Source organism: Lampetra planeri, chromosome 16, assembly GCF_965212315.1.
Source record: "Lampetra planeri chromosome 16, kcLamPlan1.2.h2, whole genome shotgun sequence".
In the NCBI taxonomy this organism is placed as follows: Eukaryota; Metazoa; Chordata; class Hyperoartia; order Petromyzontiformes; family Petromyzontidae; genus Lampetra; species Lampetra planeri.
In genome coordinates, this window is record NC_136122.1 from 10,449,343 (window position 1) to 10,475,034 (window position 25,692).

General features: G+C 43.7%; 2 protein-coding genes across 6 annotated transcripts in view; both read right to left on the reverse strand.

Moving 5' to 3' along the window:
• The window catches only part of TMEM117 (transmembrane protein 117), a 57,966-nt gene extending 53,704 nt beyond the window's left edge, over positions 1–4,262 (reverse strand). The window contains exon 1 of the mRNA XM_078601539.1: positions 4,108–4,262. The gene's annotated coding sequence lies outside the window, so the exon portion shown is untranslated. The remainder of the gene's footprint in view (positions 1–4,107) is intronic.
• A 1,831-nt stretch (positions 4,263–6,093) lies between these two features.
• The window catches only part of GAS2 (growth arrest specific 2), a 35,396-nt gene continuing 15,797 nt past the window's right edge, over positions 6,094–25,692 (reverse strand). For all 5 annotated transcript variants that reach the window (XM_078601542.1, XM_078601540.1, XM_078601541.1 and 2 more), the window contains 4 exons: positions 20,156–20,219; positions 16,914–17,169; positions 13,397–13,504; positions 6,094–8,812 (listed from right to left, as the gene is read on the reverse strand). In XM_078601542.1, the coding sequence (XP_078457668.1) occupies positions 8,540–8,812; positions 13,397–13,504; positions 16,914–17,169; positions 20,156–20,219 (701 nt within the window). In that variant the 3' untranslated portion in view covers positions 6,094–8,539. The remainder of the gene's footprint in view (positions 8,813–13,396; positions 13,505–16,913; positions 17,170–20,155; positions 20,220–25,692) is intronic.

Here is a 25,692-nt window from a genome sequence, read left to right on the forward strand (position 1 = left end):
GGGGTGCTGCATGTGGAGTGACGTCACCCGCTAATGGTTATTGTGGAGGGGTGCTGCATGTGGAGTGACGTCACCCGCTAATGGTTATTGTGGAGGGGTGCGGCATGTGGAGTGACGTCACCCGCTAATGGTTATTGTGGAGGGGTGCTGCATGTGGAGAGACGTCACCCGCTAATGGTTATTGTGGAGGGGTGCTGCATGTGGAGTGACGTCACCCGCTAATGGTTATTGTGGAGGGGTGCTGCATGTGGAGTGACGTCACCCGCTAATGGTTATTGTGGAGGGGTGCGGCATGTGGAGTGACGTCACCCGCTAATGGTTGTGGAGGGGTGCTGCATGTGGAGTGACGTCACCCACTAATGGTTATTGTGGAGGGGTGCGGCATGTGGAGTGACGTCACCCGCTAATGGTTGTGGAGGGGTGCGGCATGTGGAGTGACGTCACCCGCTAATGGTTATTGTGGAGGGGTGCTGCATGTGGAGTGACGTCACCCGCTAATGGTTATTGTGGAGGGGTGCTGCATGTGGAGTGACGTCACCCGCTAATGGTTATTGTGGAGGGGTGCTGCATGTGGAGTGACGTCACCCGCTAATGGTTGTGGAGGGGTGCGGCATGTGGAGTGACGTCACCCGCTAATGGTTATTGTGGAGGGGTGCTGCATGTGGAGTGACGTCACCCGCTAATGGTTATTGTGGAGGGGTGCTGCATGTGGAGTGACGTCACCCGCTAATGGTTATTGTGGAGGGGTGCTGCATGTGGAGTGACGTCACCCGCTAATGGTTGTGGAGGGGTGCGGCATGTGGAGTGACGTCACCCGCTAATGGTTATTGTGGAGGGGTGCGGCATGTGGAGTGACGTCACCCGCTAATGGTTGTGGAGGGGTGCTGCATGTGGAGTGACGTCACCCGCTAATGGTTATTGTGGAGGGGTGCTGCATGTGGAGTGACGTCACCCGCTAATGGTTGTGGAGGGGTGCGGCATGTGGAGTGACGTCACCCGCTAATGGTTGTGGAGGGGTGCTGCATGTGGAGTGACGTCACCCGCTAATGGTTATTGTGGAGGGGTGCTGCATGTGGAGTGACGTCACCCGCTAATGGTTATTGTGGAGGGGTGCGGCATGTGGAGTGACGTCACCCGCTAATGGTTGTGGAGGGGTGCGGCATGTGGAGTGACGTCACCCGCTAATGGTTATTGTGGAGGGGTGCTGCATGTGGAGTGACGTCACCCGCTAATGGTTATTGTGGAGGGGTGCTGCATGTGGAGTGACGTCACCCGCTAATGGTTATTGTGGAGGGGTGCGGCATGTGGAGTGACGTCACCCGCTAATGGTTATTGTGGAGGGGTGCGGCATGTGGAGTGACGTCACCCGCTAATGGTTATTGTGGAGGGGTGCGGCATGTGGAGTGACGTCACCCGCTAATGGTTGTGGAGGGGTGCTGCATGTGGAGTGACGTCACCCGCTAATGGTTGTGGAGGGGTGCTGCATGTGGAGTGACGTCACCCGCTAATGGTTCTTGTGGAGGGGTGCTGCATGTGGAGTGACGTCACCCGCTAATGGTTGTGGAGGGGTGCTGCATGTGGAGTGACGTCACCCGCTAATGGTTATTGTGGAGGGGTGCTGCATGTGGAGTGACGTCACCCGCTAATGGTTGTGGAGGGGTGCGGCATGTGGAGTGACGTCACCCGCTAATGGTTATTGTGGAGGGGTGCGGCATGTGGAGTGACGTCACCCGCTAATGGTTGTGGAGGGGTGCGGCATGTGGCGTGACGTCGCCCGCTCATGATTATTAATGAGGGGAGGGGTGTGGCATGTGAAGTGACGTCACCCGCTAATGGTTATTGTGGAGGGGTGCGGCATGTGGAGTGACGTCACTCGCTCATAATTATTAATGAGGGGAGGGGTGCTGCATGTGGAGTGCGCGACCTTCTTGTGCGTTCGTGTAAATTTCCACGCGGGCATGAATATTAATTTTTTTACCGTCACTCTGTAAAGAAACGTCATGAATATTAATGAGGGGGGGTTGCCCCATGTGGAGTGACGTCATCCCTCATGGTTTTTGGGGAGGGGTGCGGCATGTGGAGTGACGTCACTCGCTCATGATTATTAATGAGGGGGGTGCAGCATGTGGAGTGACGTCACCACCTCATGGTTTTTGGGGAGGGGTGCGGCATGTGGAGTGACGTCACTCGCTCATGATTATTAATGAGGGGGGGTGGAGCCCAAGTGGAGTGATGTCACACAGGGGTGGGCATTATGTAGAGTGACGTCACGCGTGTGGGTCGCCCCCACGATAGGCAAGGCGGGAATATTTGTAAACATCTGGGGGAGGTCCACTTTCTCTAACTTTTTGATTCAGGCTTTCTGAAAGGCTCTAATTTAGTTGACAGACAAACGGACAAACAGAACACCGGGCTTTCATAATATATCGTTTAGTTTTATTTGTATATATATTTTTTTGTAATTTGTTTATCTTTCCTATACTTTGCACTCCTATTGTGTTGTTTTGTTGTTGTAACGTTCTGATCTGCCCCTACTGGACATCTGTGAAAGAGCTTTATAGCTCATCAGATTCTACCAGTAGAAAACACATTCCTGCGGAGGGAGCTGTTAGGAACGTTGGGTTGCTCGGTCAATGGCCAGGGTCAACGGCGGCGTGGTGTATTCCGCAAATATGCCCGACTGTGAGGGCGGGCACAAGCCGGCGTGAGTAGGTTAAACGTTGAGTTTTATAAGGGCACCACGGGGTGATCAGCCCCTCCCCACCCAGCCCCACCCTCCCCACTGATCCCCACCCAGCCCCTCCCCACCTAGCCCCTCCCCACCCTCCCCTCTCCACCCAGCCCCACCCCTCCCATTTTTGGATGCACGACGGACGGACGCAATAATCCCCTGTGGGCTGGTGGAACCAGGAGATTCCTCCCAGTATAAATATTCTGATTCTGAACCAAGCCTACGCCAGCGTGTATTCTCAGACACGCCCTCCATCCAAACGATGTACTAACCAGGCTCAACCATGCTTAGCTCCTGAAAACTGATTACATTTGGCACATTCCAATGATTGTGATTGTACACAAAAGGTGGAAATGAAAATGAGGAAAGTCCACTCACTGGACTTAACCAGGAGCGAAGTCTAAGAGGCAGGACTTGAGATGGGGCTTTGCCTCAAGTCATGTGAACAAGACCCTGTTAGGAGCGGGGCAGTTCAGTTCATATTAGGTCTTATGTGAGCTGACACCCAAGTGTAAACACTGCCTATGTGTGTGCGTCTGTACCCCCCCCCCCAAACTCCAATCGATTGGAATAATTTAATAAACGAGCAAACAGCACGCGGTGGCCTTTGGTGTAAATCAAATTTTGGGTGGGTTACATGTTAACAAAAAAGCCAATTATGGACTGTAATGGCCACAATATTACTCGCTTCAGTTATTTTGCGGGCAAATTGGAGATTGTGGAAGACTTCTACCTTCGCCTGCCACTAAGCAGTCACACAAGCAACAAGTTAACCGTTAAATGTGGCGTATGCGTTTATAGGGCAGCAATTATTCGGATGATCACAGTATACAACCAAATCGCATTCATGTTCAAACACGTTGGCATGTTGTACAAAAATCCCAGTACGGATTAACTGTTCATTTAAACAAACAAAACGCACTCTGCCCATATTTCCACATGGCTACAAGTGTTTACCAATCTAAGTAACTAAATATATAGTTGGATAATTCACGCAAGCACATTTAGCTCTGCGCACAAGCACTGCCATGTACGTCTCTGCCTCTGCCCTAGCAACCGCGCTCTCTCACACACTAAAAAAAACACACCACTGGATATTCCCTCTCGGGAATTGCCTTAAACTGCATAAATCACACTCTCACTGCAGCCACCCAACAAAAGCCAGCAATGCAGGCCACGAATAGACGCACAGCAGCAGCAGCAGAGGCTGCTAAAAAACCATCCTATCCTAAACCTCTCTTACCGTCAAACACGCCCTTTAAACATAAGCGCAATGGCAGAAGCATGTTACAGAAATGGCCCACCAGGTTTATAAACGTCAACGACGACACAGGCGTCAACGGGGCAGCGGCTAGCTTCCTCGGAGCACACTGTACCTTCAAGAGGAGCAGGCAGACGGGCAGCCCCTACAGCATATCAGCGGGGACGACATTAGAGGCATGTTTCAGAGATGCCTTCCAGAGGCGAGCAGTATGGTGGCCGACTGGCGCCAAAACAGCCCAGCACTTGTTACCCCCTCCCTCCTTCCCTCTCTCACTGTCGGTCATTTGTCTATTAGTTTCGGTTGTGTTTTATGTTGGCCGTAGAGGTGTGCATTCTGCAGTCACCAACCGTTCTTTTATGCCTGCAGTTAGGGTGTGTTCGTAATCATGCTTCACTCAAAAGGCAAACCTGTAAAACAACATACTGCAGTCATCTGTCCATGAAAATATAAATATTTGACCATTTTTAAACGTAAATTTTATTCCAATAAAGGCACTGCAAAAAATTATAACACCAGACCAGCAGGATATTTGCAAGTGCATGTCATGTATTTGACAGCTGCTGTAGCAAATGCTAGCACAAATATATTTAGTGGCAGATAAAGATACAACCCCGTGGGACAATTAAAATGAACCATTGAAGATTGACTAGATATTTCAATAATCGGTTAAACTAAATCAATTGGCAGAATGTTAGTACCTACATAAAATCTACAAACATTCAGCCGATTGTCATATAGGAACGTCACATTGGCATCAGCCATGGTCAATCCACTGCTGGATGAAGGCCTTCTGAAGCTGCCACCACCTAACCATTCCATGGTGTAATGCTCCACAAAGCACCTACCGCACAATTTGATCTCATTATTCCATCCCCTCCGTGGATGTAAATTTTATGTTTTTGTTGTCTCGACAAGATATTATATAAAATAGCATAAACACAATTACAAATGTGCAAGTCAGCACCTTAACGCATCATCCTTTCACGAGTAACGCGTTGGGACTCGGCAATGATTCCCTGTATAAACGCCATCACGGCAATACATCGAGTCCCAAAGTTGTAAAGCGATTACCGAGACATGATCTTCATAGCCAATTAACAAACTAATTGCTGGATTTCTTTTCCTCTCCACGAGCCGTGAGACCTAATGGTCATGGCCTCCAAAGCCCTTTTTTTAACTCTCTGCTCAAAGCACCCTCGGGTTTACCTCCACACAAAATGAGAACGCCGCAAGATAAAGATCCCCTCCGACCTATATTGTTACTAAAAGGGCACACGCGTCTCACGAAGCAGCACAGGTCAAGCCGTGCACGGAGCGGGGGTTGAGGGCTCGAGTCACTCTGGCAATGTGGAGAATCCCAACAATTGAAAAATGCGGCTCCTGTTGGGCCAAGGCGGCTTTGTGACGACAGGACGGGCACACTTCACACGCTTGCCATCTCGACTCGGTAGTTAGCGCAGTGGACTGTGAACCTGGCGACCCGAGCTCGATTCCTAGCCAAGGGGAACATTAAGTGGCACGTGACATCTGAACCAGTCTCTTGGGCTCCCCACCCCCTCCCCCCTTCGCCACCAACCCACACTGACCAGCATGGTGAAGTATGGTCCAAAAAATACACAGACAACACACAAGGTGTTGTCACCTGTGGTCCAAAAATACGGGACATTGTGAGAATATCTCAGTCACTGAAAAGAGCAGAATCACATGTAAATTTAATTTCTTGGTGTATTAATACTCAACTGATGAGTTGCAAATTTCCAAGGACGGCTACCTCAAAAAGGACGTCCAGGGCAGGCCAGCTTGCACAAGCGCCAAGGCTACAGACAACGTACAAGCAAGCCTTCATCCAGCAATGAAATAACAAAGGGTTGTAGAAATTACTGCATATCAAATGATTCTCATTGACTTGATGATGTGGAAGAGTTGCTCTTCTTGCACAAGCGTCATTTACTTGATTGGGAACATTATATGATCACTCCGTGAACATGACAAAACGATAAATGCAAACACTGTCGTACATGTATTGCCAAATACTGCAAGCATCAACATAACCACTGCACCCACTGGGAACACGACAAATGAGGCACAGAGTGGCTGGTCGAGAATCCAAAGTTGTATTGTGGAAATGTCTTACAAATCTAAAGTGCATCGTACAATATATTTCAGAGCTGCTCCAACCAAAAGCGTTTTAAAGGTTACACAAGCAGGGAGGCGACCGGGATCTGCCGTGCGAAGTAGAATACTGTAGTGTTTCATATTATTGGTTATTTCGGTAAAGTGACGTAGAAGGGAAATAATAAAATAATAAATTTATGCAATAAAATAAAAATGAGAATGTTATTTTTATTATTTCCCTTCTACGTGAATTTACCGAAAGAACCAAGAATATGAATCCCTGCAGTCATGAAAGCTTTAAATCGAAACTGTAGTGTTTGTCAAAACCAAATAATAAAAAAGGTCCAAAATGTAAATATCAGTTGATATTTTTTACGAGAATAAAGCATTGCCCCTTACGTGTTTCACACCGTTGAAAGTATGTTTTGCTTCGAAATAATATTCGCATTGCACTTTCATGAGTAATAAAGGAGAACGTGGTATTGTCATAATTTAAGTTGCTGTAAGAGTGTGTCCATTGTATCGCCCTTTTGTCGATCCACTACTGGATGTGGGTCTGGGAGGTTATTTGACCATGCTTCACCATGCTGGTCAATGTGGGGATGTGAAGTCGCGGCATGCTTCACCATGCTGGTCAGTGTGGGGATGTGAAGTCGCGGCATGCTTCACCATGCTGGTCAGTGTGGGGATGTGAAGTCGTGGCACGCAGAAAGTTCAGTGCAACAATGGATTATGCTGCCCTGCCCACTGCTGCCCACCACATAATCCCACAGCCCTGGCACGTGCTTTTTAACATGGAGGTTTCCCATCCAAGAACCTTGTAGACTCAACTCCAGCTTCGTTTCTGAGATCAGGCACATTTTGGGTGATCTGGTCACAGGGAAGAGTAAACAACTGCATTTGCAGAGATATATATTTTTTTAAAGACACTGCGCTCGAAGAAAATCCTTGAATTTGTGATTTTTAGCGTGGTGCCAGTACATTACAATAAATCGTGATATTTCATTTGGCATAATACCCCATTACAGCGGTTACAGATGCAGATGATCAGAGAATTCTAATTAACTGAAGATGCTCTAGGGTTGTAGCTAGTGTTTATGATTTGAACAAAACAAAACTAAAGAAATATTTTGTGAACTGCTACAGTAAACCTTGCGACTTGACACACAGCTATATGCCCAAACACACATTTGAAACATAATCTGGCTTTACAACGTGAAGGCACTGATGTATTATATAGAAGGCACTTGAGCATTGCGTATAATTACCAGTTAAAAAGTAAAATCTAATGAGGCACATCAATTCGTGCACTGAGAAATATTGCTCCTTAGAATACATAAACGGGAGAAAAAAATAAACTGAAAAAAACCGTTTGGTACTGCACTTCCATTGGTGTGTATAAAATCACTGTGAGTCAGGATAACCTGTATAAAGGTGTAGGCACTGGTGTTCACCAAACAATGAACACAACTGAACAATGAGGCATTCAAGAACATGTAATTTGAAGTTACAAATTTTCAGCTATTCCCACGGGAAAACAAGTGGATTTTGTATGCTATTAAAAGAAAGTCAAATAATTTTCAAAAACCTGGAAATAAATTTAAAGAACTGTCATTGTTTTTTCAATACGGAAATGCATACACTATCACTACAGGTACGCAATGGGGCTGCTCATATGCCGTTACTGAGAGCTAATGGCATGAACAGAAAAAAAAACGTTAACAATTGTTTCTTGCTGGCAAGAATAACCGTAAAATCTAGCAAGTAATCGCAACTAAGACTAAAACAAGTTTGGTCATAAGAAACATAAACTAAGGGAAACATTACGTATAATTCATTCATTCAGACTATCATGTACACATTGCTTCACTTTTCACCGATTGCATTCAGATGGCTCTGGCCTTGAGTGAATGGTCCAAAAAGGTTTATATCATACAAGCAAGCTTCTCCTAATGACCCCATTCAGAACTATATATTTTTTACAATACTTGAAGCCCGCAAAAGTTCAAAATACAAATGGCTGAACATGCCCCATTAGCTCCGCTCTGGACAGCAGATTTTCTCAAATATATAAGCACCAACTGCCAACACATCATGCGTCCCCCCCCACACCAATTGCCCATAAACATCTTCTCAGCGATTCTAACCAATCAGCAATAAAAAAAAACAGTATTTGTAACACAGTTGTCTTGGCAGTCCATGGAGTTCACCAAATCCAGGGCATCACTCTGCAGTCAGCCCATCCGGACGAACCATGTGTGACGAGACATTTTCAGACCATCCCACTTCTAGATTGAAAACGAATTGCTTTAGAACCGCTTTGTGTTGTAGTTTGTCGTCCTTCCCCAGCACCTCCAATTAGCACGGCCGGCTACGTACGGGTGCGAAAGGAGTTCAACATACATACATCTCGCTCCGTACGGCCCTGCCTAGCTCGCCACCTGCTTGCGGCTTTTGTAGCTGCCGGTGGAAATCAGGTAGCCGTTCGGTTTTGCCGGGGAGTGAGGGGCAGGCGGCAGGGGGGACTGGCAGCTGGATGTCGCCGGGGAGGAGGGCGCACACGCGGGCACGGGCAGGCCGGAGATGCGGCCGTCGACGCGTGATATGTGCAGCATTCGGCAGGGGTCGTGCTTGAGAAGGTAGCCCTCAAAGGTCTCCCAGCCTCCGCCCACACGCACCATCACGTGTTTGTTGTGCAGCATCTGTTGGGAAAGTAAAAATACGTACATATTCAAATGTAAATACGTTTCTAAAGCGTGGTTTTCAGCCTATTTGATCCTCTCATTCAACCGTAGAATGAGTTGGTTCTGGGCTTTCCTTCACAGCAAAGCCCAGAGAATTTCAAAATCAAATACCACCACCGTTGCCGTTAACGTGAATAATTAAGCGAGTCACCGTTTATAGGGAATGCGAATGTGCAACCGAGCAGTTCTAAAACTGGATGACCTTCGAATTAAAGTACCCAAATTAGCTTTCGAGTGCGCAGGACCATAGTACACGCACAATAAAAGTAACTCATTCAACCAAACAGCTTGCTACTTCAGTTGCATTCTGTATGAGACCAGCAGGTGGCAGAAAAACACTGCGTACACATTTCTATTCAGAAGAAATAAACGCCTAATGTAGAGGCTCCTGGTGGCTCAGGGGTCGGACGAAGCTGCCACTGAAGGGAGCCTGGGTTAGAATCAAGACAGTGGCCTGTGCGTTTTAGTATTTTACCAGGTATATAGCTCTATTTTCAGAAGTAACCTGGCCACCAATGATAGGTCAACAAAGTGGCTTGCCATGTGAACATTTATCGCAGCCAAATACTCTAAACGCCTGTTTCTAAATGTGGTGAAAAAAACCGAAGGACCCGGAGAAAAATCCACCCGACCAAGGGGAGAACATATACAAAGGCCAGCCAGGGTCGGGATCGAACCCACGACCTCCAGTATACCAGGCGAGATAGTTAACATTTCGCCACCATGGTGCCCTTAAACTAGGCTCTCAAGTGTAGGGAGTTCATGGTCTTGGTTCAGTCACCAGTAAGTATATAAAAACATCCATCATTAAAATGTGTTTTTTGCTATTAATTTGGATATAATCCAGCTCTTAGATAAAACTAAAATATTGGTTTTACTGTCATTCAATTTATATTTCTCTGTAGCAGTGCAGGTGGGAAAATTGTTTCCCCTCGTATAGAGGTCGCTTGAAGGCATTTTAGAAATAGTTCGAGGATAATCTCCAACATGGTGTGATGCATTTACCCTGAACGAGTTCCCAATGGATTGTGTAATTGACGTTGATAGTGGAATCTAGATAACATTTTGGGGGAAAGGCAAAAAAAGCCTAAGAATGTCATGTCTAACTGCATTTACACTTTGCTTTACAGTGAGATTTTTTTTTTTTAAACATGAATCCAACTCGGAAAATGCTTAACGATTTTTCTTTGTTCATAGAATATGTGCACAATTTCTAAAGAACATACTTGCACTGAGGATTTATTGAGAATGTTTGCACTCGGCACCATTTGCAAAACATTTACTAAATAACAGGGGGGGGGGGGAAATACACGAATTAAATATTCACAGAAAATATGGGTAACTGTCATTTGTTGACATTTTCAAATAAGCTGCCAAGCATTCTCATTCGTGTAACGTTAATGCAAGAAAAACGTCTTAACTCGCTATTCAACGGCTCACCCCTAGCGATTCGATAAATTGTTAGAGGTCTCAATTCAATTCAAGAATCGATTCTAAATATCACGGCATATCATTTGCATATTTGATAAATATTATATTGTTACACACAAGAGTTGGTGAACATATCATGAGCTGGGCAACCTATTTAAATTGATGAGTCAATCCGTTATTATTACAGTACTACACGCGTCGACTTCAAGAAGACATTTTGGTCACATGGAGGCGCACATGAGTTGGGGGAGTCTCTGCACCCAGACTAAACAGGACAGGGGGGGGGGGGCTCCCCCCCAGAGGCCTCCAGTCATCGTTGGCAACTCCGTGAGCAAGAACTACTCCCACCAATACGCAGGCAAGTGCGTCAACAGTCCGTGCGCACCGCCCCTGGTCCCTGCAGCCCAGCCCGACGTGCGCTCCCCCCCCCATCCCACGCGTCCCTGCAGCACCCGCCCGCACTTCCGCTGAAAGCAAAATCCCATGTGGATTACCACCTCGCCCTGTGATGAATTTTTTATTGCGGCTCCCCTTCCCCTCGGGCACTCTGGCCTGCAAGTGTCTGTTGCGTTCGAGCCAGTGACAGGCGGGGGACCGAAACAGAAAAATGCTATCCTTTTTTTTTACAGCGCCCAATAACAACGGCTTACGCATGCCCACAAAATATCAAACGGTGATTCATATTAATGAACAGGCAGGTCACGGATTTCTGTTCATCGTAAAAAAAATTACAATGCCTGCGATTAATGTGACGCACAATAACCTCACCATATAAACACAAGCGCTGGCAATTGCTACGCCAGATTTCTGATCAAGCTTTTGCTGCTGTATTATACCGTCGCTTCACCATCTTCCGTGTGCAACCTGCAAAGAACAGCGGACCATTTCGCTAAATTCCGCAATGCAACCCCGGCAGCATAAATTGAGCACACGGCTTGGGATTCGTTGTTTAATGTCTGGGGCTTTTTAGGGAATGTTCAAAATGCATTTGGTTAACTTACACCTGTGCTCAAGGGCAACCATTAGGCTGTGATTGAGCGCACATGCAGACTTTGCTTTCCGCTGACCTGCATGCATGAACGGTAATTTATTAAACCTCGTCTTCTGCAACGTTAATTTGTGGACCCCTGACTGCCTTCTTCTCTTCAGTTTGCTCACGTTCAACCTTGCCTACCAACTTAAAAAAAAAACACACGCACAAGCGTGTACATGCATACCATGTAACCGTACGTATATAAATATAGTTGCGTTCAAGTATTCATCAGTTCAGTTTATTTACTTCATCGGCAGTGGCCGTATTTTATGCAGATAATATGTAAAGGTTACAATCTGGAAAAATAATGAACACGGCCTTTTTACCCATCACTCTACCCCGCTGTTGGTCTTATTGTAGGAGAGTGATTCATAACACCGCGCTTCCACTTCTTCCCCAACCTGAAAGATGGTCTCCAAGGATTTTGGTGTGCGAATGTGACCTTTAAAAAGCCACCCGGTGACGCATACAACGGGCAGGGAAAGGAATTATTTTAATTATGAATCCAACAACCAAACTGAAAATCTTTGAAGAGCATTTTTTGCTTACCGAATTGGGCTATTCACCTCATATTCTAACTTGCCATGCTGCTGTTATACAAGCCAATGATTTTGGAGAATTGGCAAAGAGGTATTATTTTTCACATTTTTGGACCAAAAAAATATACACTGTTGCTGTATAACCACATTGGGTTGTGATTTGCACACAGAGTCATGCTAACCTCAAGTATATCGTACAAGACTTTCATTCATCCACTGCTGGATGAGGGCCTCTGGACACCGTGCAGGCCATGTGCGTCATTTATTTTACCACGCTCATCAACGTTGGTTGAGGACGATGGGCAGAATAGATGTGGAAACACAGACGTATAGTACAATGTATTTTGCAGCACTACCCTCTGCTGTCTGCTATGCAGCACCGCAGCCTTTAATAATGTGTGTGAGGTGGTCATCGATCCACGCACTTTAAAGGCTCAAAATTCCTGCTTGGCTTGTAAAATCTGACATGTTCGGGTACATTCCAGGTGATTTGATCATAGGCACACGAGCCGCACCACCTGTTAAAATCCAGCTCTCTTCAATACAAATGCATGCAGCTATGCTTTTGAGTTGCAACCCATCGGCTACACGGTTTATTTTACTGGGCTGCCGCAGAGAGTCTCAACGCAATGTGCCAAAACGCCCACCTCACAAATGTTTACAGGTCAAACCAGACGGCACACTGTTTCATATGACGATGCAGCTAGACATCCGTTGGTTATTACAATTTTGATCCTAACTCAAATATTATGGCTCCGGAATATGCAAGTGCAGCAGTGTAAATACGAATATTGTTTTCCATCACTAATTATAGTTCAGTTGTGCCACCGCGGCCAAATTACGAGAAAGGCAAAACCATTCTGGTAACTCCCCAAATATAGAAAGGTGAAATTAACTGGCAAACCATCCCAGAGGATGACAGCACTGAATGACTGGCCAGTTGTGTGTCCCCCTATAGAGCCCTATTACTCAATGCCTATGGTTATTTTCAGCTTTCAAATAATTATTATTGCTCTTTATTAACCTCAGGCAATTTTTTAAAAATGATTTTAAACAAATAAAACATATCAGGATTGCTTTCCAAATATAACTTGTGTCGTATTATTATGTAGATATTTTTGAGGTTTTAATGTCAATGTTGCATGCATTATATTATTGGTTTTAGCTGCTAAAAATAGTCCATGCTTATTTATGAAATAAAATACAATATTCGTTGTTTTTTTGTCAACCAAACATATTTCAAAACGAAATTTCATTTGTGATAAGTCTGATAAAGCCAGCTCAGTAAACTAAAAATCTGGTTTAATTAAGGGCAGCTGTACGGATCAAACTTTGCAAGAATCTCAGTGGTGCCGATTCAGACGGACATATTTTCAATTTGGCCTAAATTATATAAGAATGTATGACTTTACAATCGACTTCTGGATGAATGCCTCCCGAAGCTGTCCTGGGAATGGTGGAATTTTTTAAAAAAATAATCATGTCAGGCTTAATGGGTACGACAGCATAAAGAATTAAGATAAAATATCATGTTCCTACCCTGACGAAGACGATCTTGTCCCCGAACCGGTATCTTCCATCGGAGTAATATTCCACCTGGAAGCTTGCCTGGCACTGACACGGAAGCTTCTCTGATATCCGCTTGATCTGCTCCGTTACAACGAAAGAGGAGAGTTGTGGGCAACATTCCAAACGCAACTTCTCATGTTGCAAACAGCATTCCTGTGTATTACGGAAGAGAAGAGAGATTTGAATCTTGAAACTGGAGTCTGAAAAAGAAAAATCAATATTAAAATTCACATGCCTGCTTTTCCATGCTGGGGAAAAGTGTTAAGGATAGCGTACATGTACAAACAAATGCGATGTTTTTTAGTCCCGGTAAATATACAATCTAAAAAAAAACAATATAAGCAGTTTTTGTAAAAACATATATATATTTTCTAATGTATGAACCAAATTAATAAAATGCAATCTTTGAACAACAACAACAAAACATCTTCTGAAAGATCAGGCAGTATCAGATGAACAAAAGACCCATACAACACTCGGATCAAAGCGCTGTGTTGGAATAACTTCAATCAAATCTGCCACAAAGCCCGGGGAAGAGCGAAAATGTTAATGCAGTTATTTATTTTCCCCTCACTGGGCTAATTAAAAAGCCAATACTATGTGTGTATCCTAACTAGAGTCATTTATATCACTTTTTTTAATTGAAAGAGTTGACCATGTATTTATTTTAAACAAATCAGCAGCGTAGCAAGCAATGAACACCAAGATGCTTGAGATTTTATTTATTACAGGTAGTCCTCGAGTTACGATGGTCCGACTTACGATAATTCGATCTTACGATGGCGATAGCGATACGACAAAATTGCCATCAACAACCTAACATCGTTCAAGTATGCAGACGACGGACAGAATCATGTAGCTTTAGCGATTTCATTTTAAAGTTACCACGATACGATACGTTCAATGCATGTTAAAAGTTTTTATAGCAGATAAGCTTGTTTCCTGAGAAAACTTTCTATTAAATTGCAGTTCATATAGGTAGGCTAAGAATTGACCTTGTTTTTTATACTTTACATTTTACTGTGCAATACAGTATTGTAATTAATAAATACAGTATATCGTTTATACAGTACGGTACTGTAAATTGCTCTGTTTTGCTAAATTATCACCATTCTTTAAGACTCCTGGGTAGGCTAGGCCATCTTCGACTTACGATATTTTCGACTTACGATGGGGTCGTCGTAACGCATCTTCATCGTAAGTAGAGGACTACCTGTACTTCCTAAATCCAATTATCTCCTCAACTTCTCACGCAAAAACAGCAAGGCCAAACTGTAGTAACTTTATATTAAAAACATAAACTGAGAGCCCTTTGTAATCCTCTGCTGGATGAAAGCTGCAAAGTCATAGGGAGTTATTTTTGATCGTACGTAACCGCACTAGTGAGTCAGCTAACCGGTTCAGACATCTCTCGCCGCTCAAGTTATCTGTGACCAGTAAAACATTTGCATAAATTAGTTTACTTATTTATCCAGCAAAGCCACATTGAGTCGTATGACTTTTCCAAGAGGGTTTCTGCATTGTTTTTTTTTATTTTAATGTTTTCTGCCAATAAATGAGTGTGTTTACCAGCGAGAAGAAACCGGAGAACCAGGAGAAAATCCACGCGGGTAAGAAGGGCAATGCTCTATCCCCATAAAGATGGAAACAGATGGTGATAAGTCCACTAGCAGTACTGCCCTTCTCCTCGTGAGCCAGGGTATGGCACCTCGATGCCTACGGGGAAGGGAGTCGCACAACATTTGTGTGATCCACCAACCCTTGCCCTCCAGTGATGGATCACCGGCATGCACCACGCTCATAAGCGCAGTGTGATAACCACTGTGCAACTGCTTCACCAAACAATGTAATAATGGTTATTAAATGTAACCATAATGCACTGTTTTGTAAACAAATCTTTATGCTGCGTTTCCACAGTCAATAGAAGCCAAACCCATTCCGTGCAGGGTCATTCTTGGTACGGCCCTACAGGACACTTTATTTTTTTTATTCTAATCATTGACATGTGCTTTTGTAATCACGTCCGTTAAAAAAACAAAACCATGTCCTTTACGCTGATCTAAATGAGAGACGCCATTGAATGCGTGCATGTCACTTCCATGCTGACCCTGTGATATCACCACTGTTTATTTGGGTGGCCCTGCTGGCCAATTTGCAATGGACCATGCTGAGAGCTCGCTTGGCCTGGTAAGAATTCTGTGGGAACCCAGGTAAAGGCCACTTGCCCAGTTCGCAAATCAGGCCAGACCAGTTTAAAGGGTTGACAAAAAAAAGTCCAGCGTTAGATATCTAATAATGGATTAATAAGTATAATATTTTAAATAACTGCAAAGATGTGTTCAGGGACCCGTGGTATCACAGCAAAATTTTGGCCCCAGAGTGTCTATGGCTGGATTTTGTCAATAACATCTGGTTACCTAGTAGCATTGTTAAATAGGTCACATCCTGCTGATAAGACTTAGTGAAGTTGAAACTGATCCAGGATTAAACTTGTTTTTACACTACTGGCATAGATTGATCCCAAAGGTCCATTGGATAATAGATCAAATATTATATAATTTCAACATGAAACAAATGCATTCGTATGACAATGTAGATGTATAATAAGGAATATAAATGGCCCATCATCTTCGGCACTGTAGGACCCCTTTCTCCTCATGGCCCTTGGGACCATGAGGAGAAAGGGGTCCTGCTATTGCCCTCACATTTGGACAGGTCGGGAAGTGCATACCATATAATAAAGGCATAAATGTATCCAGCAAAGCGTCATTCCATCTCAAGAATGTTGTAATTTCTCTTTTAGTGTGCATTGTGTAGGAAGAGAGCGGAGCGCCGAGAGAAAGCCCACGTACACGAGAAGATAATATAAAAAAAAGTCTGTACATTATGAACCAACTTGCGGCACAGATATCTCCTGGTCATCTTGCAGCCCAGTACATTGAAATCGACTTGGCTCCAAAGCACTGCATTGCAAGCAGATATCACCTCGAGGCATGCAACGATTCACGCCGAACAAAGTGATTTGATAAAATCTTACTATTTAGGGGTCAAAATTTGATTCTAGAATAGAGTTTTTGACCTTTTTCATTACCTTCTTTGCATTGTTTGTTATACGTCATATCTCATTGAAATAGTTGCGTTCACTCCGTTAGCGTACATGTGACATTAATACATAATTTAGATATATGTTGCAACAATTGTAAATTGAAAGTACACTATTCAGTGCATATATCGGGATCATTGAATTATTTGTAATCAATAAAGCAATGCATCGTTACATGTCCGAATATTTAACACCCATCGTGGGGTTCTACTCATGACCCCTCGTGCCCTGCATTGTCAAAATAGTCTCCACGTGCCTCCAGGAATGTGTTCTCCTTCTCCGCACCTCCGATAAGCACGGTTGGTTACATCCAGTGTGAAAGAAGTTCAACAAACATATACATACAGGAGCATTAGCTGCCAATGCCATCTCCAATCAACTTACGGCCGATTCCAGGACCTTGTCCCGCACTTGCTTCTTCTCCTTGGGAGCCCGCGGTGTGGTGGGCGTGCTGGAAGAGGCTGCCACCGCCAACGTTGCGGAAGAGGAGGAAGAGGGCGATGGCGGGCACGAGGTGCACGGCGACGCTGGCGACGCAGAGGAGGCCGACGAGCCGGATGACGAGCGGGCGTTCGCCCGGGCCTCCTCCTGCTCGATCTCCTTCTCCAGCTTGATGAGCCCCGGAGGCTCGATGCCGAACCTGCGCAGGTCACAGTGGACACAGTGGCCACATCGCGCGCATGCGTACAAAGATCCCCCTCAGGTGCTGTTCGCGAGCACCTATTGAAGGCCGGCACGGCATAGGAGGGGGTGGGTGGCCAACACCACGCCCGACGCACACATACACATGCAAGCACGGCCTCCGGACCGTGAGCACGAAAGGAATACAAATAGAGTTCAGAGCAAAGCAGTGGCGGCATGTCAACTATGGTGGATGTTACGTGTTTTTTTCCCGTATTTAAAGTGAATTTTACAAGCCCTTGCATGAAAGGGCTTTTGACAGGTCAGACTCCGAGAAGAAAACGCACATGTATGATGTACAAGTGATTCATGCTTTTTTTTCTTTTTATCATTCATTGGCTTTCCCTCCTCTGGGTGGGCAGTGGAAATGATCGGTCTTGAACTTTTTTGTCCAATATTTCTCAGCGCCGAGACAACACGTGGAATTATTCATGCTGGCTTGTCGAGTGTAGGTGTAGCGGTCCCTTCATGAAGTGATCTACCAATATAAACCTCAGAACGGCCACCTAAAATGAAAAATAACCACACATGTTCCTATTCTTTGGTTATTTCGGTAAAGTCACGTACGTAATAAAGTGAATAAAAAAACGGAAAAAAAACACTAATGTAGACTGTAGCCTGGTTCTTAATCGGAGTGAGTGTACTGGTAATCTATAATGTAGACTGTAGCTTGGTTATTAAGTTTGGTGAGTGTACTGGTAGTCTATAATGTAGACTGCAGCAATGGTTATCACAGTTTACATTACAGACTGCCAATATGCTCACCAGCTTAAAAATCAGGCTACAGTCTACATGAAAGACTGCCAGCACACTCACCGAGGTTAAGAACCAGGCTACAGTCTACATTATAGACTGCCAGTACACTCACCCAGCCTAATAACCACTGTCATCAAAATTAACGTTGCAAGGTACTTTTAAATCATAGTTTTCGACATTTTTATTTCAATGTAATATTACCAATGGAATAAAAAAATACTTAAATGCTGCAAAAAATGTAATTAAGATTTTAAGATCATCTTAATCAAATAGTGCAGACGTAATAATTACATCCCCTAAGAAAGTCAACAAATTGTTACAACTCAGGGCCACAATTCTTCGCAGGAATGATTTTTTTTACTTTGTCGTGAATGTAGTCGTCACTAGTAACGTGAACCCATTACATACAACATTCAAATAAAAAAACATAATTTCTTACATATGCAATAGAATTAATGGATCGCTACCATGGGCATCGATATTATTGTTTAATCAATGTGTTGTTCCACCTCTGATAAATGGCATAAAGAATTAGCAGTGGGATATTAATTGATGTCCTCTTGTTGTAAATATCACTTGGATCAATGATTGCCCTATTACAGGAGTCCCTTAATGCAAAAACTAAATCTTAACCCAATGTCACTGCAATCAGTAATCTTAGTTAAGTTCAATAAATGAGTAGCATTTGATTTTTGGTCACAGCAACACCAGTGGCGAGAAAGATCTGGGACACCCTTCACCAACATGTGCTAACGAGCATGAAGTATGGTAAAAATACAACGCCGTGACTGACATGGTGTGGAGAAGCATTCATGAAGCAGTGGATTGACAAAGCGCTGTATTATAATCAAGCTCTAGATAGCAAGCATAAAAAACATATATGGAATGCTGATCAGAGACCTTCCGGTGCCAGAACATGCCCATCCCTAAAGACTGCAAGATGAATCACTAAAAAGGTCAAACTTTAACTGCAGGCTGCCGCCTCAAAATCATATTCTCTGTGGTAGAAAGCAGAGTTATTCCCAGTGGCCGAGACAAAATAAAAGATTTGCTCTTAACACTGGCAGTTTGTCTACAAAAATTAGAAACCCAAACATCCCTCAAGAAAATTTCATTTTCAAATGTTGATGCTACTTTCCCTGCATATCAGCAGCATTCATTGTTCAGTGTAGATTTTGTCTTCGGTTGCCTCTCAGCCTCACCGCCACTCAGTACGACAGGGGACTTAAATTATTCTGAACATGGGCTGTGCTCTGGTAAATGCAATATCGCCCACCTAGATTGACAAAGTCAAATGTCAATTGGAATATAAAAAGGTGCAAACCCCAAGCTGCAAGCCACAACTGCGGCTCAAAATTGGAGAAAACTTAAAGTAGGCTTGTACAATTATTGATTTGAAACCTCACGTACACTGGCCATGAATACTGTAAGCCAATAAAAAAAAAGGACAAGTTAGATGGAGAAAAAAAGGTAATTTATGCATGAAACACCCAGCGTAATGGTACAGCTACTATCGACATCGGCTGTACACTCATTAAACGTGTCAGTAATCCCCTGGCAAGGAAGTGCCAAGCTTGTCAAAGGGGCACTAATGGAAGAGGGCCTAAAGTTCCACATGTAAACACGAGGATAAGCTGTGCAAGATGCCATGATCCCTTAACAATCAGCTCTATTTCTCCCGGTTTTGCTGTTATTAATCATGCAAACACACACGTTGGCTCATTAAATAATGCTCCCGTGTTACAATATCAGACCTTTTGCTTGGCAAAGGATAGGCACACATCTACTGTATGCCCCTGTTTACCAAGCTAATCTGCCAAGTACTGTTATTTAGCATTGCCACTGAAAATCTGGCTACACCTTTAAAAATACAATAAAATTAGCAACAATGCAGCGTCTAAATGTGACCACTTGTCAAGAGCCTGTACAAAACACTTGGGGCATGGGTTTCCTTCGAGAAAGATGCGAATTTACTTTTTTGTGAGCAAGAGAGACAGTGAAAGGCAAAGGAAAAATAAAAGGTCTCGAGTCTGGACAGAATTCCCTACGCATTATCACGGCATTCCACTACGGTGTTTGTTTGTGGAGAGACAGAACTGCTTCCTTTTTCATCTGCAGTGCATTCCATAGGTGAGTATTCATTCCTTGTGGAAGCTCACGCGGTGAGTGCAAGGGTTTGTACTCCGTACCTGGCGGCGATGCGTCCCAACTCGAGAAGACAAAGGCAAACCTCGCGAGGTTGCTTGTGTAGCACTGCAGAAGGGGAACACAATGTGATCATTTTAGACGATGACTCAAGCAAAAAATGCACCTCTAAGCAGGTAGAATGATAGGAAATGACTGACGGATACTAGAGGGAAGATAACTCCAGTATGTGTAACCAGGTGGTTGGTGTCCATCCTTCCCCAAAAATCAATCAACTGAATTAAGATGCACGTGCCATGGTCTTTTATACAATATTCAAGACAATGGAATAACTCACGGTGGCTGCATCTGGGTGGCAGATGCCAGTCACAGTTTATTGACATAATGATGTAAGCAAGAAGAATACATTTCATGGAATCATCTGTAGTTATTTTGGAGACCTACGGAAAAGAAACTTCAGCGAATGTGCTTGGTTGGGAGTACAACTGAGCACATGCAATGAATGCCCTCAGGAGTGACCAATGCTTAAGAGCTTGTGAACCTCGGGAGCACCTCAGATTACCTCGGCTCGCTATATACGGTGCGAGAGAAGTTCAACATACATACAGACTAAAGTGATCTGAATGGTCAGTGTGTCTGTATTAACCACATTTGCCACGCAATTTAGTTTTATGTTAAATTACTTCATAACTTTAAAATAATTCCCCCCCAATGTATTCTAATTTAGCTATTGCCTTTGAATCATGACATGAGAAACACATTGTCACGTGGTATTTTAATCCTAAAGGAAAGGTGTCACATACTTTACCATATACTCTGCCGTGAGAGTGTCACAGGGCGGTCAACCCGATAGGTTTAAATTTCATCGCTGAAATTTTGCCACATTAAGTGAAAATCCAAATTTACTACAAATTATAGTTGGACGTGCAATCATTGGCCAGGCTAAGAAACCCACTATATCTGAGATCCCTGTTAAATCTCCGAGCCACAAAGCCATCTAAAGAAATTAAACAGCATTAGCTGCAGGAATTCAACTTGGAGGTATATTCTTAAACGTAATAATTTTAGTGGACACTTATAAAACCTGCTTTTTGTTTGATGAACTTTTACATACAGGAGCAAGAGACTAAACTCTTTAGAAGCTGATGTATTTAGGTCATCCGCCTGGCAGAAACAAATATACCACATACCAGCTTAGATGAGAAATATTGCACCTCTTACGAAGTTAAAGATGTGGTACACCATGGGGGGAATGTCACACGAGCTTCAATAGCTACATAAAAATATTTATATTAATACCTACTACGGCACAATACTATAGTCTCAGCTGCACATTGCTACTTTTGTCGATTTGCAATGGTGTTATCATCATGAGTGCAAATCTGCACTATTAGATGGCACAAAACAGCCCGCAGGAAACACTGCAAACTTTAGATTTTCTGGAAATTCAACCTCGAATGGAATAATGCATTGGGAATTGGGGGGGGGGGGGTCTAAACAATAGGCTATCTGCTCCATGTAGGGTCCTTTTCCACGAAGATATGCGAAACTTAGACACTTTTGTTGTAAACTGCACTGTATCAGATAAGCTACAACAAATAAATATAGACAATCTACACTCTGCAGTTAAAAAAAGTAGTTTTTTTACAGTTGAGTTCATTTAAAGGTTCATTTAAAGGCCTCATTGAATCGTAAAAAAAATATTTTGAAAAGAAATATTCTAAAAAGGCTACTCTATTCCACGTAACTTTAACATCACCATTCATACACACGGAAGGCAGTCCCAGACAGCAGGACTTGTACTGTGATGATTGGAGCGAATTGCATCAGCTAACACATTCCTGCGGAGGGAGCGTTGGGTTGCTCGGTCAATGGCCAGGGTCAACGGCGGCGTGGTGTATTCCGCAAATATGCCCGACTGTGAGGGCGGGCACAAGCCGGCGTGTAAAGGTTAAACGTTGAGTTTCATAAGGGCACCACGGGGTGACCAGCCTCTCCCCACCCAGCCCCACCCCTCCCACCCAGCCCCACCCTGCCCCTCCCCACCCAGCCCCTCCCTCCCCACCCAGCCCCTCCCTGCACGACGGACACAATAATCCCTTGTGGGCCGGTGTAACCAGGAGGTTCCTACCAGTAAAACACGTCTTTGAATGCCCTCGTCTGTTGGTGACCCATCAAACAAAACAAGTAGCTTGCAACATATCTATCCACACCTCCGTGGATTCTTACTATGACCTTCAGACAACTGGCTGGAGTCGAGTACGGAATGTACGGGACCCGAACAGATCTGTCATACATTTAATTCCCCGCAAAGATTAAAGTTATTATTTAACATAGAATAAAGCACCTGTTGTTCGCATGCCAAGGCAGGTTAAATTTCAGAGCTGTTGGAAGGCTGAGGAAAGAGTGACGTCATCACTGACCATAACACGCACGCGTGTACTCATTAGCAGGCCATTGGACCTAGAGGGTAGAGTTCAATGCCAAGACGTGCCGATAAAAGACGGTGCATTTCGAAGCCAATTTCAAACAGGTGCATGGCCACATGAAGCGTGTGTGGTAACAAATCCATAGGCATTGCCTTGTTGAGTGCTACATCTGTCATGAGATTTCAGTACCATGCCTTGCGATCCCTCTACCTTGCACACTTGGCAAGAATATTTTAATCCAAAGACACGGTCCAGAGTTTAGCCTTGCAATGATGCGTCCCCATTGCAATTCGACGAACTGTCACGATTCGGAGTTGTGATTCGATGAAAGATTTATTTATTTTTACCACTGTTAATTTAATGCCTGAAGTGATTGAAGGGGTTTATGGAAACCAATTACACATACAACTTGTGTAAAATGAAAACAAATTTTTTTTACACTCGCAATCCTGTGTGTGCATTGTGAGCGTAAGAATTAACTGTATTCGATGAACTGTTACATGCCTACCATATATCTATTTTAAACAACTGATCTTGTGTAATGCACAAGTAAAGCCCTTTTGCTAATCAACTTCTGGATGAGGGCTCCTCCACACCGTGCACGTTATAGGGATTAATTGAGCATACTTCACCACACAGGCTGATGCGGGTTGGTGATGGCGAACTTAGACGTGGGAACATGGAAGTACACTCAATGTGCATTTAAATGGCAATGACTGGTAGGTGTAGAGTATGAGGACTAGATTGTATGAAGGACCCAGGCTAATGTTATTTTTATTATCATTTCTAACAAAATAAATTACCACAAAATATACTTTAGAAATCATAACAAAAAAAATTTGAAATATTTATTATCATTTACTTTTCAATGTGAAATGTTGTTTTCCTGTGCAGAAGCAAGGACATTACAAACTATACACCCCATGGTCCTCGTCGATTTGGAAACACTTGTGTAAAAGATCTGCTGCATTGCACCAATATTATCACGTGCTCCAGACGAGTGGGGCAGGGCACCGTGTTTTTCCAGTCCAGGTCTAACCAAATATCACAAAGTTCGAAACACTAATCCTACTGTGAATGATGGCACTCGATGACACAGATGATAGAGTTACCAAAAGGGCGTGGCTTAGTGTGAACCTGTTCTCAAAACATAACGGGGCCTTTCATTGCACAATACTGCAATATAAAATGTATCCTTATAACTCGGAAAAACATGCAAAAACGTATACAAATACTGCCCACGGCTGAATGGACAGTTATATGGACTATTTATATCACTGCTTTACACTAGCAGCACGAGTTCACATTCTTAAATCAAAGCTGCTTTCACGACCCACAAGTGGTGTCCTTTGTGTTGGCACACATGATCGCATGGACAGAACTTAATATGGCAACAAGTAAACCCGTAAAAACAAAGTTTATCACTATAAATCCTTTATATGCGTGGCGGCTAGAGTCTTCTCGTCCTCTGGCTTGAGATGGCTGCCACCTATGGGTCAGATGATTGTCTGCCAGTATTAAGCAATTGGTAATTAAATATTTAATTTGTTTTCCCTAAACAGTGTAAAATTTTGGAAAAAAATTTTCAAGAAAATTAATTGTCACACACAACGAGTCTGTGTGGAAAATGTCAGCTCGATTGGATCACGGGAAGTGGGTTAAAAAACGAGCGAAAGATTTGCACGGTCCTAAGCAAGCAAGCGAACTTAATATAAAGGATTTAAAAATATATTCGCCTGTGGAGGACGCGGGGATCGATCCCGCGACCTTTGGCATGGGAAGCGAGGGCGCTACCAACTGCGCTACTCCGCCACGGCCTGTGGAGGGGTTACGCTCTGGGCTCTTATACTGTGAATGAGTTCTATTTGAATATATGTAAAATAAATTTTTTTTGCCTAAAAAGTGTAAAATTTTGGGAATTTTTTTTCACGAACATTAATTGTCTCACACAACGAGTCTGCGTGGAAAATGTCAGCTCGATTGGATCACGGGAAGTGGGTTAAAAAACGACCGAAAGATTTGCACGGTCGTAAGCAAGCACGCAAGCAAGCAAGCAAGCGAACTTAATATAAAGGATTTAAAAAAGAAGCAAGAGGACGATTTCTGTTTTCCATCCAAAATAATAATAAAAAATAACAACCAGAGGACAGACGAAACTACTCCACTAAAAATGAAGATAATTAATGTGGGCCTATCTCACAGGGGGTTTAATTAACTGAAAATAAATGTCTCAACCACTGACAAGCGTGCACACAGCAAACTTACCGATTAAAAAAACGTCAACAGCCATTTTATAGATAGGCAATTAAAAACGTGGCCATCGTCACACATTGACCAACAACTCATCAAAATAAAGACCTGCATAGACCTGTGAACTGCAGGCATGCCATTTCCTCCTCAACACAGCGCAAATCATCACAGACATGTGACAGTTTACCAAGGGTGTCAATAAAGATATTAATGCGCACCAACATCGTCGCAAGGTCAACTCTGTATGACACTGCAATCGCTGTGAGACAATGACTAAGCAATATGAGTGTTTTTCAGGGGCGCTGGTAACTGTAACTCAGCCCTCTCCACTCATGCCACAAACCTGTCACATTGCTACGGCTGCTTCCAATAAAAAAAGTTGTTGCTGCGCTGGCTTCCTGATAACTTGGCCAAGCAGGATTGCCAGAAATTTCTGTTGACTTCAAAAACATTTTTTATTACCCTAATTCTTGCAAGCCGGATTTTGCAGACTTCTAGCACAGATGAAGAACCTTAGCTAAACTGTCGCAAGCGGCATAATGCGCAATGCCTTCCATGCAGATATATGTATCAAAAAGGGCTGACTCTGGAACACACAATTCTGATTCTGCAATACACAATTCAATTAAAACTACTCATAAATGTTCAAAAAGCACTGCTCATATTTCCATTCGATTAAACTCACCATAAATTAAAAGGCTCTTGATGAAGCGGCAAGGTGGCTCAAAGGTCAGAGCACTGAGCCAGCACCTGAGACCGTAGGCAAATATCTGGGTTTCATCCACCTGTGATTAAACCGTTTCTCACGTGTGGTGAGTTTATTATGGTTTCAGCCTGATCACCAATGACTGCATAAAAAAACCCATCATATTAAATGAGTTTGGTAGGTCATTTGGCTGAAT